The sequence below is a fragment of the Myodes glareolus genome, chromosome 26 (assembly GCF_982192425.1).
Source record: "Myodes glareolus chromosome 26, mMyoGla1.1, whole genome shotgun sequence".
In the NCBI taxonomy this organism is placed as follows: Eukaryota; Metazoa; Chordata; class Mammalia; order Rodentia; family Cricetidae; genus Myodes; species Myodes glareolus.
In genome coordinates this window covers 12,493,700-12,511,353 of record NC_142051.1, presented here as the reverse complement: position 1 = coordinate 12,511,353, position 17,654 = coordinate 12,493,700, and the positions used below count along the sequence as shown (strand labels likewise).

Below are 17,654 nucleotides of genomic sequence, written 5' to 3'. Positions count from 1 at the left end.
AGGTCCCTGGTCCAAGGCCTCTGAATGAACACGCAACCCAGCCAGTAGATGTAGACAGGTTTATGCAGTTCTACAGGACAATTCAAGCCCATATTTCCTTTTCTCAGAGCCCCCTCCGCCCCGGTCTCTGGGGCAAGTATCCCTGAGATAAGTAGGCTATATTCTCCCATAAAACGCCTCAAAACTTTCAGGTACACTTGCCCAGTGATCTGGAAATAAAATCTCCAATTCTCCCACCCACCTCCCTGAATCCACCCTCCCAATCCCTGGAATGCCTTGCCTTCCCCTTCCGGTCTGTCTGCTTCCTGAGAGGAGTGACAACCCCCCCCCCCCATCCTTCATTCTTCCATACACTTGACTGGAAGCAGGGAAGCAGGGTAAAGTCCAGAAACTTAAGGTTTCGGATTCTCCGTGCTCATCAAACTGGGCTGGGGGAGAGACATAACATGCTGACGCCTCTTTTCCCTTCCCTAGCTTTTGTGTTCCCAAACTCAGACACCGCCAAACGCACCTACATTCATATGAACAGTCACACACACACACACACACACACACACACACACACACACACACACGGCGAAGGTGGTTGGGTTGGGGAGGAAGGGAGTTTGCACCAACTAGATCGTGAATGCAACTTGAAAGATTTCACACAGCAAAAGAAAAAAAAATTAAAAACACACATAAGTTAAAAAATAAAGAAGTACATGCCCCTCCCCACAGTCTCTTTCTTCATCCGAGGGCTGGGTTGGCCCCTCCTTGAAACCCAGCCATGTTCCTTCTACTCCTCTCTCTAACAGGATCCTTCACAGAGCCTGAGTCTTCAGTTCCACAGGCTCCCCGGTACCCTCGGGCTGTCCATTGGAGTCACTGGGTCTGGCTCCCTTGAGGATAGACAGTCTCTCAGAAACACTCTTGAGCCGGGGGAAGAGGAGAAAGTCATAGAGGAGGCTGCCCAGGCCCCCTCCGATGATCGGGCCCACCCAGTAGACCTGGGGGAAGAAAGAAGGCTTGTTCAGGCTTTGGGGGCTCTTGGGAAACCAGACTTCCTGCAAGGGTCCCACACAATGGGGCGTTAAAAAAATAAAATATAGCTTGGCGTGGTGGTGATCACCTTTAACTAAGGAGGCAAAGGCTAGTGGGTCTCTGGGAGTTCAATACCAGCCTATTCTACAAAGCAGTCAAGGTTACCTAGTGAGACCTGCTCACAAACAACAGCAATAAAAATAAAACAAAAATAAATAGTACTATTTTTAGAACTATCTAGACTCTACTATGCATCAAAACCTGTTGTTTTCTTCTCAGTAGCTAACCATTTCCTTTTTTGTTGTTTTTTTTTCCTGTTTTTTTAAGAGATTGGTTTCTCTGTGTAACAGCTCTGGCTATCCTGGAACTTGTTTTGTAGACCAGGCTGGCCTCAGACTCACAGAGATCCGCCTGTCTCTGCCTCCCGAGTGCTGGAATTAAAGGTGTGCGCCACCCCCACCCAGTCATTTTCTTTTCTTATTCCTCTGTTTTACCTATACCTCCTTATCACACATTATTCTATTTGTTGTTATTTTGAGGTAGTTTATATATTTCTTGGAAAAAAATTGTAAATGTGGTAAATGCCCTTTATAACATAAAATTTTCTTACCAAATATTGTCTGTTTATTTATTTTTTGCTTTTATTGTTTGCCAAATACAGGATCTCATTGACCCCAAGGTGACCTCAAACTGGCCTGTGGAGCTGAAAATTACCATGAATTCCTATCCTCTGGTCCCCCCCAAAAATGACCAGCAGACACCACTGTCCTAGTTTATTCAGTGATGGGGAATAAACTTGGCTTTGTACTTACCAGGCAGATAATATAACAACCGAGCCACATCCCCAGAACTGTTTTCTGTTTGGTTGGGTGGTTGGTTTTGAGTTTTGTTTATTTGTTTTATTTTGGTTTTTTGAGATGGGGTTTCTCTGTAGCTTTGGAGCCTGTCCTGGAACTCACTCTGTAGCCCAGGCTGGCCTTGAACTCACAGAGATCTGCCTGCCTCTGCCTCCTGAGTGCTGGGATATCGGCGTGCACACCAGGCTCTGCAGAACTGCTTGCTTTTGAGTCAGGGCCTCACTCTGTAACCCAAACTGGTGTCAATGTCAATGTGTAATCCAGCCTCGTCTGAAACTCAGTCAGTTCTCCTAAGTTGTCCTACTAAGTGCTATGATTAGCACAATCTAATTCCTGCTTATTTACATTTTTGAGTGTGTGACTCCATAGTATTAAATATATTAGCATTGTCATGTAACTCACTTCCAGGATTTTTGAGTTTGTAAAAATAAAACTATATAGCCATTAAAGTGCCTGACTCCACCCCAGCCCCTGACAGTCACCCTTCTATCCCTATTTCTAGCAATTTGTGTTTCTTTTTTCTTCCTTTCTTCTTTCCCCCCCTTGCTCGCTTCCTCCACCCCTTCTCCTCCTTTTGGTGTCATGTAGCACAGGCTGGCCCTGAACTGCCGTGTAGTCTAGGATGATCTCAGACTCCTGATCCTCTTGCATGCACCTCCTGCGTGCTGGAAATGCAGCTTTGCGCCGCCATGTTGGCTTACCTGAATGAATGTGGATATTCTACCTGCTGTAAGTAGAATTATATAAGAATTATCTTTTAGTGACGGGCAATTTCACTTAGCATAATGTCCCTGAGGTTTATCTTATAGCTTATCAGAACTTCCATAGGCCACTTGACTTTTCCACTTCTCCAGCAAGGGGAATTAGGGCTGCTTCCACCTCTTAGCTGTTGTGATTAATGCTGCTGTGGAAACGGCTGTACGTCTTGGCAGATTCTTTTGAGCTGTTTCCTTGTCTATCTTGCATATGCCCAAAACAACAAGAGCATTACGCTATTTATTGAAGATTACTCCATGCCAGAATATGTGCTAGCTGCTTCACAGATAACTGTCAATTCATTTGTTTTATGTAATTCTCTGTGGCTGATAAACAGAGGCAAAGAATGAGTTATTTGTCAGAATCACATACGAGACCAATACAGTCGAACTGAGGTGCTACTGGGCCTGTGAGCGTACATTCTGGTTTCTGGAACCCGGAGTTTTTGTCTTAAATGTAACTGGCAATCCAATAGCCTCTAGTTCTTGAATCAGGTGGATACTCTGTTTAAAAGCCCCGCCAAAAGAAGACCTGTACAGTAAGAGCCTCCTGTCTGTTTGTTTCAGACAAACATCCATGCTAGCTCCAACTTCCTGGGCTCAAGTACTTCTGCATCAGCCTCCCAAGCACTGGAACTACAGGCATGTTTCACCACACCCAGCTAAGAGTTTTTCTTCTTGACAAAATAATGCAATGTGCACATGCAAGCATGCCAAGGTCCCTGACAGCCTCCTTAGCTGCGTGCTGGCAGAGCAGCCAACACATCCTAGTGGAATGCAACCTGCAGTCCGGCCCTCCAAAAGTGCTCTATGCTCTTGCTCTTACCCTGTACTCTTACTTACCCAGTGGTTGCTGAAGTTCCGGGTGAGGATGGCAGGAGCAAAGGAGCGGGCAGGATTCATCCCTGCGCCAGTGTAATATATCTGCAAGAGACACAGCTGGAGCTAAGACAGCATCCCAGCCTCCCAGTTTCTCTCTCTACAGCCCACATGGGGCAAGACCAGTTTCAAAACTCTCCACAGTAGATAATGGCGCTGGAATTCCATCCGGGGACGGACTTATGGACCCAGGACCACCCAGTTCTACCCACGGTGTGTGCATTTCCATCCTGGAGTCAAGAAAGATTTGACGTAGTAGTTAAAGGAAATTGATCCCTTGTGCCAATTGATAATGAAAAAGTGAATAATAATCATGATTAAAGGCATACTCATGATTAAAGGCAGAGTGGGGAAGAAAGAATCCTTACGGGTTTCTAATGCTTTGGGACCCTAGAATCCTTGAGTAAGACATTTTCTACCGCTCTTGCTTACCCCAAAGAGGTGCCCCAGGGTGAGGGAGAAGCCAACAGCCAAGGCCACAGAGCCCATGCGGCCATTCCGCCTCTCGTCATACGTCGCGAAGATGCAGAGCACAAACTGAAGCGTCAGGAAGATCTCCACGGTGGTGGCCTGGCCCACACTTACCCCAGCGTGCAGCTGACCAAGGGGAGAAAGGAGGCGATTGTTAGCACCGCCCTGCTGTGGGCACCTCACAGTCCGCTCCTGCAGCTCGGCCCCCCAGGACAGGAAGGCTACGTGTCTCTACCTTAGATTTTCCTAACAGTGCTTCTTTGTTGCTGGGTGGAAATGACTGCACTGGCTTACATGGCAGGGAAACCGAGGCACTCTAAAAGTCTCCTTAAGAACCTACCTGGACCGAGAGCTGGGGATGCAGCTCATTTGGTATGACTTGCCCAGCATGCCTGAGGCCCTGGGTTCCATTCCCAGTACCACATAAAACGGATGTGTTTTGGGCATGCCTGTAATCTTAGCACTTTAGAGGGTAGAGGCAGGAGGACTCTCTTTGGCTGCATAGAAAAGCCAAGACTAGCTCTCCCCGCTCACAGCAACAACAAAAGAACCTAATAGAGTTGGAATAAAAGCTAAAATATGAACTCAGCATTGGAGGGGGGGGGCAGAGGTTCGAGGAGACAGGGTTTCTCTGCAGCTTTGGAGCCTGTTCTGAAACTCGTTCTGTAGACCAGGCTGGCCTCCAACTCACAGAGATCCACCTGACTGCCTCCCAAGTGCTGGGATTAAGGGCGTCTGCCACCACCGCCCAGTTTGAACTCAACTTTCTTGATCCTTCATAGAGGCCTCTGTACTTTTCTTCTTTCCCCTCCTAAGCACTCATTGGTCCTACACACACACACACACACACCACACACACACGTCTATGTACACACATAAGCAAACATATAAGGGCAACAATCCAGACACCGTGATCCCGCCCACCCCCACCCCTTAGCCACCCCTTAGCCACCCCTTACCGAGTTGAGTGCTAGGTTTCCTCGGACAGCTGGCGGGGTGACGCTGTACAGCACAGCTGCTCCGGCCACAGCTCCCAGAAGTTGAGCTGCCACATAGCAGAAGGCACGGAGCAAGGACATCTGGGAGCCCACAAGAAAGGCAAACGTGACCGCAGGATTGACGTGGGCTCCGCTGATGTGACCCACAGTCTGCACCAATGTAGCCAGGGCCAGGCCAAAGGCCAAAGCCACTTGCAGGACATGTATGGGTCCAGGGGCCCAACGCAGGGAGGCTCCCAGCCCAAAGAAGACATAGAAGAGGGTGGCAAAGAACTCAGCAAATATAGCCCTCCAAAAGGAGGCAGACCGAAGTTCCCACATGGCAATGGGGGGAGGGCACAGTGCCTGGGTCCCTAATAACCCCCTGGACTTGCCTGGGTAGACAGTCCCCTTTATAGAGGACTCTTAATCCCTGGGAGGGGCAGGTTGGGGTAACTGGCTCTGCCTCTTAACCCCTTCCTGGCTGTGGATGTCTGAATCCATTCCCAAACATCTGATGGAGTAGCTGGATTTGCCTTTCTGTCCTCATCTGGAGCATGAGCCAGGGAGTCAGGGAGCCAGGAGCCAAGAGTATGGGGTTCTTGGATGGAGAACTGGAATAGTCTGTCTGTGTGAAAGTTGGGGTTCACCGTCCTGATTGACATCTGGCTTAGAACATTCCTCAGATTTCTTGGAAGGTAGTCAGGTTGAGTTCACATCACAGGATATGGGCTGGCTCGCTCCTGGGTGGTCTCAGGCTCCTCTGACTCTGTCAGGGTTAAGGGTGGGGGTAGGGATAAGGAGTAGGGTACAGCAGGGAAATTGAATAACTGAAGAGAATTCTTTAGTTCCCTAGGATTAGAGGGCCTTCTCCCATTGGCTGGTTGGGACAGGAATCTGTGGACCCTGCAGCTCTGGAACAGAATAGTTCTGCTGTGTCTGGCTTTCTCAGAGCCCCGGGTTCCCTATGCCAGCACCTCCCTTTCCAAACCCTCAGCCTGCCCTTCTAAAGCAGAGAGGAAGAGTATAAACTGGGAGTGGGGTTGGGGATTCGAGAGGGGGAAAGAGGTCAGTTGTGTTTCTGTCGTTCTGCAATATCCAGTTTGAGGTTGGATGAGGAAAGGGCTCTAAGTACCAAGCAGCAGGAGATGCTGAAGTCACAGGTGCTCTGAGGGGCCGATGGAGGAGAAACAGCATCCTCCGATTCTCTAATGTTCCTGGAGCATCTCAAGTCTTCTGACTTCAGGTCCTTTGTTTCATCTCACCCAGTGACACCCCTGGATCCCGGTCACCTCTGTCAAACCCAGAAACACAGGGTTTGGGCTGCTTCCAGAAAACATCCTCAGACAAAAGCAAGTGTAATCACATCAGGGATAAGAGAGACCTTAGTCACATGCCGGGGTGGGTATGGGCGAGGACACAAAGCCACAGAAATAGTTTCAAAGCTAGAGTGTAAAGACAGACCTTTGATACACAATGCAGCACCGTGTGCAAAGAATGAACAGATACATATTTTCTGACCCAAGGATTGCACTTACCTATCCAAGAGAAACTCTTCTATACACATACCAGCAGACATGTCCAAGAACAGCTGTTCACAGTCACAAAACAGCAAAAGCAACCGGCATGACTGGTGAGCCCCCTTCTCCACCTCTGGTCATTTCCTATGTGTGAGGACTTGTCTCTCGAGCATGGTTTCTCACCTTTTGGCCTCACCAAGTCCTGGTACCAGGCAAACACCACAGCCCAGCTCTCTAGGGCTCAGAGCCCTCAGCCCCTATTCTTTGCATGACAACGCACAAGACAGCCTGTGCCTACTAATCCAATCCTCTCTGAATTCCTGGGACGCTAGCAACTGCAAACCCTTGGATCTTACTTCTCTGCCTCACTCATGGGAACTGCGTCCACCTTTGCAGTCAGACCTGGTCTCAATACCCCTTAGATATTAATCCAAATGGCTGCTTTCTTTTTTGCTGATGGCTTTGCCTTCCTTTCGGTACCAACAATTGGGTCTCTGGCAGGGCTACCCGCCTCTGACTATTCTCCTGGATATAAGGCTTCATTTCTCGAGCACAGTCTTCTCTTTGCCTTCTGGCTTTTCTCCTGGTACCAGGTATCTCTCTCTGGCTCAGAGCCCTTGGTCCCTGTTCTTGCATGACGACATACTGAACAGCTTGTGCCCACTCCATCTGATCCTCCCTGGATCCCTGGGAAACCAGCATATTCAGGCCTTTGGATCTTCTTTCTCTACCTCTTCTCGTTGAGACCAATCAATCCTCCTCTGCCTTATCCTTGGGAACTGTGATGCACCTTCTCACTCCTATTGGGGTGTCCTTTGGAGACCCACTGACCATCACTCCTTTCTAAGGAAATCTGACCTCAGTATTTCTTGAATCAGACAGTCGGGGAACCGAGAAAGAATTCTCTACCTTTTTTTTTTTTTTTTGAGACAGGGTTTCTCTGTAGCTTTGGAGCCTGTCCTAGAACTAGCTCTTGTAGTCCAGGCTGGCCTCGAACTCACAGAGATCTGTCTGCCTCTGCCTCCCAAGTGCTGGGATTAAAGGCGTGCGCCACCACCACCCGGATTCTACTTTCTTTTTTATTGCTCCAAAACCTACTTGGGTCTGTCTGCTCTCCCTCTCTAAATGTCCTGTCTAGGTTTGCTGCAATGTGGGAGTCAGAGATGGAGACAGTCCTCAGGAAAGATCGAACAAATTAACCGCTCCTTATAAAACACCCTTGTTAAAATGTCACAGGAACTTCACCTCAACTGGGACCCTGCTCCCTTAAGCCTCAGAGGACACCCAGATTAACGGCCTTGTCCCCAGTTCCAGAAGAATGAAGCTTCACCCCACCACTGTGCTCAACTCTACTGGACTGGGAACACCATATGGAAGTGGATGCTTTCCTTCCTGACCCCTCTCCTGGTCCTCCTATCTTTAACAACCACACCCTGCTTCATCAATGTCTTCTCTCTGTATCATCAACAATACATTCAAAAATCTCTGATCAAACAACTAATTAGCCATTGTTGCAGGACTTCCAACTGTTAGCCAGAGAGTTGGAGGGGCAAGATGACCAAACATGTCCAGGTGGTGAGGACCAACAGCACCCCACAGGTATCTACTCCCCCCAGATTCAGAAAAGACTCAGAACAGATTTTGATGTAACTCTTTACTATTCCTTTATTTAAAAGGTACTGACCCTACAGTGACTGCCTTCAGTAGTCAACTGCCTGTGTTTCCTGGTAATTGTATAAAATGGGGGTGTCCAGGTGATGCCTTGATACTGGGAGAGGGTCAGGTGCTTTAAGGTTTGCTTATTTGCTACAAAACCCTCCCCTCTTTATCCCTGCTCAGATGTCAGCAGTAACCCAGATATAATGGCTCACATCTGCCATCATAACACTTCAGAGGTTGAGGCTGGAGGCTAAGAAGTGTGAGACCAGCCTGGGTTACATATAAATTTGAGACCTGCCTGGACTATAAATGAAACCTTGTTTCAAAAAACAAACAGACAAAAAAATGATCTTAAAGCCAAGTGATGGTGGCGCATGCCTTTAATCCCAGCACTTGGGAGGCAGAAGTAAGCAGATCTCTGTGAGTTTGAGGCCAGCCTGGTCTAAAGAGCTAGTTCCAGGACAGTTAGGGTTGTTACACAGAGAAACCCTGTCTTGAAAAAAAAAAAAAAAGTTCTTAATCCCAAGGATAACTAAACCCCAGGCCCTTTCTTTCCTCACGACATTCCTCATTGATTTTAATGCCAGCGTCTTTCAAACATAGCTGGAGAGGCCCGGGAGGTGACTCAGTGGGTTAAGTTGCTTGTCACCAAACCTGATTTGATTCCTGAGTTTGATCTCTTAGCCCACATAGTGGAAGGAGAGAATCAATTCTCTCAGGTTGTTTGCTAACCTCCACACTCATACCTTGGCCACATACACAATAAGTAATAAATAAACTTAACTAAACAAAACTCTAACTGGAGATAAGTTCACAAAAGTGACTTAAATTTTACATATATTGACATATAATTTGCGTATTGGTTGATTTCTACTAGTTTAGCTTGTTTTTGTTTATTTTTGAGACGGGACCCCACTGTACAGTCCAGACTGGCCTTGAACTTACAATCTTCCTACCTCAGGCTCTGAGTAGCTGGGATTTTCAGATGCATTCCACTACACCAAGCATTAGCCCAGACTTAAAAAAAAAAATAAGAACAAAAAACTGAAAGCAAGCTGTTCTTCTCTTGAGAAGTGACCTGACCTTGCCTAAGTACTTGCTTGGTGCAGACAGGAACTCCTACCATTGTTGCTGATCCAGCCATTAGTGAACCCCTCTGCCAGGTTCATGTGCTTCGCTGATCCAGCCATCAGGGAACCCCTCTGCAGGTTCACATGCTTCCCCATCACTGCTGGAAGCCACAGGGAGCATGACAAATGCCAGCTGGGACATGTACAAAAGCTCCACGCTCAGAGCCAGGTCTTCTGTGGACTTCCTGCTCACCTGGGAGACGAGGGCTGGGAGGCCCCAACATTCCCCTTGCTGCCTGCAAGTTCCACCGTCTGCCCGCGCTATGGCTTGAGTAAGAGTCACTATGTTAAGGGACCTGCTTCCCAGGGTGGTGCCACGGGGAGGTGGTGGGGCTCAGAGGAAGTTGTCCTTGTCTGAGGTCTTCAGGTCAGGGAGGACGGCCCTCAAATGGGGCTTCCCCACACTGGTTCCTTCTTCCTTCTCCTCTCTTGCTGTGCCTCCTGGCTTCTGATGTCACACATGCTCTGCCTCGCACTTTCACTGACAGATGCCTGCACTCCCTGGAGGCCCTAATCCACAGAGTCACCCGAGTGCGAGCTGGGATCGTTAGAAACACGAGCAAAAAGTAAAACTTTTCTCTTCACATGACAGTTGTCTTGATGTTGTTTCTTAGGACAGGCAGTTGACTGATGCAACCCACCTAGGGAGCTTTTGGAGACAGCTCTAAAGCAAGTCACCGCCCCCCCCCCCCCCCCCCCCCCCCGTTCTGAGCTGGGTAGCCTAACACAACGACATAACTGCCTCACAGTACATGGGGCTTACTGAGATGGTGACTGAGCAGCAATCTTCTCTGACTTGCTTATTCCTTAAAGTCTACTAGCCAACTAACCTCAGTCCCCGCGCAATGTCACCGTCCTACTGGCTGCAGCCACCGAGAGCAGCGTTAGGGGTAAAGTCCAGGAGGCTCTTGTGCGCGGCTCGGAACAAGGCATCCCCTGAACAGGTCATGTGATGGCCACAGACCTACAGCAGAGCCACAGCTGGACTTCCCCATCCTGGCTGACCTCGCCAAACATCTGGGCCAGGCTCACCAGCAGCAGCCCTCAAAGCCAGGGCTGGCTACACAGGACAAGAGACTTGTGCCAGCATGGCGCTCCCACTGGGGCATGTAGCCTCAAGGATTGCCTTCACGATGGATCAGTGTGTGGAGGTGTTTGCCTCCAAGCCTGATGACCTGGGTTTGATCCCTGAAGCCCATCTGGTAGAGAAAGGGAAGTGACTCCAGTAAACTGTCCACTGACCTCCAGTGCTATGGTCTGTACCTTCCCCATTATTTATTTGTTTATTCATTTATTCACTTATTTATTTTTCGAGATAGGGCTTCTCTGTGTAACAGACCTACCTGTTCTGGAACTCACTCTGTAGACTGGGCTGGCCTCGAACTCACAGAGATCCGCCTGCCTCTGCCTCCCAAGAGCTGGGATTAAAGGTGTGCGCCACCACTGCCCAGCCCCCATTGTTCCTTTTAAATAATATAAAAAATAAATAAATGAAAACTAAACCGAACAAACAAAGTGCCCACCATCTCTGCAGGTCTTCTCCGCCGGAAAAGGAGTAAAGCAAACGAAAGCTTGCTGTCTGGCCGCGTCAGCTTTTCTCTCCACAGCCCCTCATCCTCGCTCACTCTTTCTCCAAAGAACCTCAACAATGGAAGGAGAGTATTACACCCAGTTGATTGGTTCTTGAGCTCTAACCCAGCGCTTCCTGCATGCTTGGTAAACACTCTGCTGTCCTAAGCCCCTTGACTTTTCTTTTTTAAATAATTTATTTAACTTTTTTTTAATGTGCATTGGGGTGAAGGTGTCAGATCTCCTGGAAATGGAGTTACAGACAGTTGTGAGTTGCCATGTGGGGTGCTGGGAATTGAACCCAGATCTTCTGGAAGAGCAATCAGTGCTCTTAACCACTGAGCCATCTCTCCAGCCCTGAGTTTTCTTTTTCAATAGAAACTATAAAAGAAGAGAAAGCACTTGTAAGATAATGATATTAGGTATTTTCAAAATAATTCATCTTTTTAATAAATTGTATTTATTATTATTGGGGGCGTGTGTGTACAGGCAGTGTTGTGTGTGTGGAGGTCAGAGGTCAACTTTGTGGCATTGTTTCTCTTCGTTCATTCTTGTACGAATTCCATGGACTAAACTCAGGTTGTCAAACTTGCGTGTGTCTTTACCTACTGAGTCATGGCTTCAGCTCTGTTTCTTATTTATTTAATTTTTTTTTTTTGAAACACGATGCTTATATGACCAAAACTAGGCTTGAGTTCTGAAGCGTCCTCCTATTTTCTAGGAACAGATGCCAGTGCATTTAGCTGTGTTTGCTTGGAAGATTTGTTTTTACTATTTTTAATTGTGCAGGTGTGAACGCAGCTGCCCTGGGAAGCCAGAGGCCTCATGTCTCCTGGAACTGGAGTCTTAGGCAGTTGTGAGCTTCCTGACATGGTGCTAGGAACAGAACCCAGGTCCTCTGGCAGAGCGGCAAGTGCTCTTAACCACGGAACCCTATCTCCAGTCACTGTCTGTTTGAAGCATCGTCTTTGATGTAGGTCAGACTTACCTGAAACTTGCTGTATAAATGAAGCTGGCCTCTAGCTCATAATCCTCCTGCCTCTGTCTCCCAAGTGTGTGCACTAGCATGTTCTCTCTGTGTAGCCTAGGCTGTCCTGAAACTCTCTACATACACCAGGCTGGCACTGAACTCAAGAGATCTACCTGCCTGTCTCCAGAGGCTGGATTAAAGGCATGCGCCACTGTGCCCAGCTTTTCTTAGTACTATTAATGTCTTGGGATGGTAACCATCTTACAGTTTTATGTGTTCATACTTGCCTGAGTTATCTCTTGGTGACTAATGATACAAGGTGGACATTGCTGGTCAGCCATCCCTCTCCTCAGCCCACAGAGTGAGCGCTGCAGAAGCACTGTCTACACTAATAGGGAGAGGGTAGCTCTGTACAGCTCAAGGGCTCTTCAGGCAGAGCTATTTGTCTTCATTCCTTCATAGTTGGGGCTGTGTATTTGCCATAGCAACCCCCAAGGTGGTCCATGACTGATGTACCACCCTCCTGTAGCCACTCTCTAGCCAAGTTGTCTTTAGTACCCAAAAAGTAACCAGGTTTGAGGTCCACAAAATATTGACCTTGCTGATCTTGTGGCAGATGAGGGAGGACTATGGGAATCAAATGAGATGCACCTAAATTTTATTTATAGATATATAGATAGATAGATAGATAGATAGATAGATGAGATAGATAGATAGGTAGATAGATAGATGGATAGATAGATAGATAGATAGATAGATAGATAGATAGATAGAGAGAGAGAGAGAGAGAGAGAGAAAGAGAGAGAGAGAGAGAGAGAGATGATATCTCATATATCTCAGGTTGGCATCAAACTTCATGCAGCCAAGGGCAATTTCAAGATTGTGGTTCTCTTACCTCCCACTCCTGAGTGCTGGGAATGTACTTCAGGTGTGTACTTCCCAGTTTATGCAGTGCTGGGGACTGAATACAGGCCTTGGGGCATGATAGGCAAACACTCTACTGAGCAACACCTCCAACCTACTATGTATGTTCGGTTAGCTACCTTACATCAAAATGCAAATTGATTGGTTTGTGAATTAATCACATACTGACATAATTTGTATTTATCATGTGTCGAACATCCTCTCTAGCGATTTTAGTATTCATGAATAGAGAGCCGTGGCCCTCGGGGACAGGTGACCATTCATTTGCTTCCATCGTGTAGACTCTCTGTTTCAGCTCCACATTCAGAATGCCACGTCAGCTTGTAACGCAGCTCCATTGTGCGGTCAGTTTCAGTAGGACAAAGGCCCCAACATAACACAAGCCAGCCCAGCAGCCCCTTTGGCTAGCTCCTGAGGCCACCTCCCTTCTCTCGATTTCTCTGGTTATGCTTTGCTGACTGCTGACTCCTGGCATAGTCTAGAACAATCGCTCCCAGGTCATCATCCCTCTCCCATCTATAGTCAAGGGCTCCAGCTAGCACTTGGGTCAGACCAGGACCCTATGTATTTTGAAATCCAACACATAATTCAAGATACAGAGTAACCAAGGGGTTAGCTATCTTGTTTCTACCCTTCTGTTCTCCTTCTGAGTGAGTCACTGGCCAGACCTACAGGTCAGGTTCCACTCTGAGCATTTTATGCATGTCCCTTCACATATGCTGTCCCGTAGGGCTGTGTCTTTGCTGTTTTTCTACTTCCTCTCCTTGGATGCTTCCATCTGTAAACATCCCTCTCTTGAAATTTATACATATATGAGAGTGGGAGATGGGATAACCAAAACTGAGTGTGTGGGGAGAACCCTTATGGAAACCCACTACTTTGTAAACTCGTTAAAGAAAATGAGGACTGGAGAGATGGCTCAGAGGTTAAGAGCACTGGCTGCTCTTCCAGAGGTCCTGAGTTCAATTCCCAGCAACCACATGGTGGCTCACAACCATCTAGAATGAGATCTGATGCCCTCTTCTGATCTGCAGGCATGCATGCAGACAGAACACTGTATACATAACAAATAAATAAATCTTAAAAAATAATAAAATAAAAGTCAGGCACACAACTTTAATCCTAGCACTCAGGAAGCAGAGGCAGGAGGATCTCTGGATTCAAAGCCAGCAAGTTCCAAGGCAGCCAGGGCTACACAGAGAAACCCTGTCTCAAAACAAACAAAAGTAAAATAAAATGAATAACTGGAGGGTGTGTTGAGCATAGGCACCATGCTTGGGTGGACAGTGCTTTTCCAGAAGGCTTGCGTTATCACATGAAAATCTTGTCCATGGTCTCCCATCAGCAATTGATCAGCGAGGCCCTGAGGCCCCCAAAGAACCCAATCTATTGTCATTGCTTTAGCTGTCTACCAGACTAACTGGTAAGCCTCTATTGCTGAACACTTCAGTGGAAGGACACAGAGAAACCTAGCAGAACTGACCTGAAAACTTCCTCCTACTGGTTAGATGTCACAGCGCCCAAGATGCTATGCCAGAGACAAGCCATCGATGGTGCTATCTATTGGTGAGCCCTGCAAGAAGCAATACAGACCTACCAGGCCCTCTGGTGCAACAGTGGCATGAATGTGTGGGGCAACCAACTACTTTGGGATTGGATTTGAGGCCTGCTTCACAGGAGCAAAGTCATGCCTAGTACTGTAAACCAGGGCAAAAGCCCATGACTGCAGGTTGGAGAGATGGCTGAGAGGTTAAGACCACTGGCTGCTCTTCCAGAGGTCCTGAGTTCAATTCCCAGCAACCACATGGTGGCTCACAACCATCTAGAATGAGATCTGGTACCAAGGCATACATGCAGACAGAACACAGTATACATAATAAATATATAATCTTTATTTTTAAAAAAACCCATGCCGGGGGAAGTAAAAGAACCTGTGAGGGAAAGTTCTATTGTTGTCTTGAAAAAAGGACATGCCAAGGGTACAATACTCACTCTAGTCAGAGTCCAGGGACTCTCATGGCAGAGGAGGCAGAGAGCAAGAGCAAGAGAACCTGAACGGGAGCTGTGCCATCTTCTGGACAGGACATAGTCTTTGAACTCACACACTTCCTGCAGCTATGGTTACCTACACAAGACCAGGCCAACAAGGTCAGTTAGCGGTTCAACCGGCAGCAGTGGTACTCAGAGGGTCATAAAAGGAGAGGAGGAGAAGGAGGAAGAGATGAAACAGGGAGGATGGCAAGTTGAGAGTGCTTGGGAGGAACAGGAGGGCAGTCTGGAGTGCACAGTATCGAGACACATCATCCACAAGTACGGACTTACCAAAGAATAAATAAAGTGACGTCCTCACAACCATAGAACATTTTCATGTGGTCGTACCGTAGACATCAAATGCCGCTTCCCTAAACTCAGCTAATTACAAACCTTTCATTCCTTCCCCACCTAATTACCCACCTCTCACGTGGCTGGGTCAGTTTGTGTCTCCTCGAAGATCTCTGTTGGCCTAGGACCCTGCTTCTCTGGTGTCTCATCCTCTCCATTCATGTTTCAACTTTACCTTTGCATGAGAGGTCAGTTTGTCATTTTGTGTTGTCTTAAACAGCTCCTGAATATCTGGAAGAGTGGTTTAAATTCTCTCGTAACATATGCCACTATTTATGATTCAGCCCCAACTTTTCAACTATCCTCCCATCTTCTCAGCTCCACACTCTGAAGATACCATGCTCCTGATGAAGTCCTCCATTCTGTTTCTAACCCAGTGCTTTAACTTAAGCTCCCACCCTACCCAAAATGCCTTGCCCTCTCACTCAGGAAAAATTCTATCTTTTACCCATTAGGATGCTCGTAAATATTAAGAATTGATTGCTTGATGCACCGGGCAGTGGTGGTGCATGCCTTTAATCCCAGCACTCGGGAGGCAGAGGCAGGCAGATCTCTGAGTTCGTGGCCAGCCTGGTCTACAAAGCTAGTTCCAGGACAGCCAGGGCTACCCCAAGAGACCCTGTCTTGAAAAAAACAAAACCAAAATGAAACAACGAAAACAATAAGGCAGATAAATCATCTGAATTATGAAGGTAAGTTTATTTGATGGTAAAAATAAAATAAGAAATGACAGGTAAAGCTATTCCCTGAATGAGTATAAAATAATGGAGGTATATCCAAGCCTGGCAGTACAGACTTAATAATCCCAGATACTCGGGAGGCTGTGCCAGGAGGACCCAGAGTTCAAATACTGCCCCAGGCTGCAATGTGAGTGCCACGGCCAACTTAGTGAGACCTTGTCTCCAAATTAAAACAAACAAACAAACAAACAAACAAAACAAAACAAAACATATGTATAAAGGCCTAGGGATACAGACCAGTGGTCTTGATAAAAACAGAGAGGAGAGGATGAGGAGAAAGGAAAGAAAAAAGGGGAGGGGAGGAGAGAGGAGAGGGGAAGGGAGGGAAGGGGGAAAGGGGAGGAGAGGGGAGGGAAGGGAAGAGACCCAGTTCGGAAACAGTTCTCTCATTACTACCCAAATCCAAAGCATTAGCAAAGCAGGGCAGGATTTCCCTCACCATTTTTGCTCCTAGAATTGAAAAGTCAACAAACCAGAAGGAGCGATTGGTAGGACCTGCCAGGACCGCGTTAACCAAGCGTGAGCTCGCCGTGAATAAGGAGCAGAGGGACCTGGTTAAGGGAAAGCGACCCGATGATGGGCAGGCGGTCGCGCAGACGAAGCAGAGGAAAGAAAAAGAGAAGGAACCCCCCAAGCATCTTAGTGGCTTTGTGATCAACCCTCTTGCCCTTTTCCTATGTGCCCGGAGCCAGTCCCACCACGCTGCCGTTTCTCCCAGATGCGCTCACAAGTCCCAACATCTATGGCTTTCCTTTCACCGAGTCTGCAGGTGGTCTCTTTCAAGCTTCCTTCCCCTCAGGTATCTATCTCCTCCTGGGCCACTCCTGAAGGTGAGGTTACCCTTTCCCGGTTTTTTATTCCTAGGGGCACACCTTAAAGTATTAAAAGCAGCTTTGTAATTAGAAAAAAGGTCAACAAGCTGTACCTCTCCCATTACGTGGATGAAAAAGCTACTGCCTGACTGAACTCTGGTGGAGAGAATGAGTCACTACACTTCAAAAATAAATAAGAATCCCCTCCAAATTCTTTCATACTTTAAAAAATAATGAGCACAATGTTGGTAATTCCGGCACTCGGGAGGCAGAGACAATCCGACCTCTGTGAATAGTGAGACCCTATCTCTACTACTACTAATAATAATAAATAGTGGTAGTAATAGAAAAAATGAGTATACCCTGGCACTTGGGAAGTTAAGACAGGAGGATCTAGAGTTTGAGGCCAGCAAAGACAAAAGACATGAAAACAGTGAGCATATAGTAGACAGTCTGTCAAAAGTGAAATTTAAGCTTTTTTTTTTTTTTTTTTTTAACTGTGTGTGTCTATGTGTGTGCATCTGGAGGGGGTGGGGGGTCGAGACAGCGTCTCACTGTGTAGCTTTGGCAGTCCTGGAACTCGCTCTGTAGACCAGGCTGGTCTCAAACTCACAGAGACTCCTTTGCCTCGGCCTCCCTAGTCCTGGGGTTAAAAGTGTGCGCCGCTACCTCGGCTTAAACTATTTATGCCGGGCGGTGGTGGAGGCAGAAGCAGGCGGGTTTCTATGAGATCGAGGCCAGCCTGCTCTACAGAGTGACTTCCAGGTCAGCCCGGGCTACAGAAGACCCTGTCTCAAAACCAATCAAACACACGACAGACTCTGGTTACGACGTCTCTCTGGAGGTCCTACTTAGGCGAGACATGACCTATATAGTTTCTCAGTAAGGAAACTGGGCACAGCCTACCCAGACCACAAACCGCACGGCAGGGCAGACGCAGGCGCGCTCGCACCACGTGCTCCGAACGCAGGCCAGCCATTGGTCGG

The 17,654-nt window shown here is 47.5% G+C and overlaps 1 protein-coding gene across 1 annotated transcript; it reads right to left on the bottom strand.

Moving 5' to 3' along the window:
• Positions 1 to 719: 719 nt before the first annotated feature.
• Mip (major intrinsic protein of lens fiber) lies at positions 720 to 5,304 on the bottom strand. Its single transcript, XM_048418583.3, has 4 exons — positions 4,945 to 5,304; positions 3,947 to 4,111; positions 3,479 to 3,559; positions 720 to 989 (listed from the first exon to the last, which is right to left on the bottom strand). The coding sequence occupies exons 1-4, from the start codon at positions 5,302 to 5,304 to the stop codon at positions 804 to 806; spliced, it is 792 nt and encodes a 263-aa protein (XP_048274540.3). The 3' UTR covers positions 720 to 803.
• Positions 5,305 to 17,654: the final 12,350 nt, after the last annotated feature.

Excerpts from the sequence above, each read along its gene's own strand:
- Mip (XM_048418583.3), bottom strand. The coding sequence starts at position 5,304 with ATGTGGGAACTTCGGTCTGCCTCCTTTTGGAGGGCTATATTTGCTGAG. Across the intron at positions 3,560-3,946 it reads CCCTGGGGCACCTCTTTGGG|ATATATTACACTGGCGCAGG; the intron begins GTAAGCAAGAGC and ends TGTCTCTTGCAG. Across the intron at positions 990-3,478 it reads GGAACTTCAGCAACCACTGG|GTCTACTGGGTGGGCCCGAT; the intron begins GTAAGTAAGAGT and ends TTCTTCCCCCAG.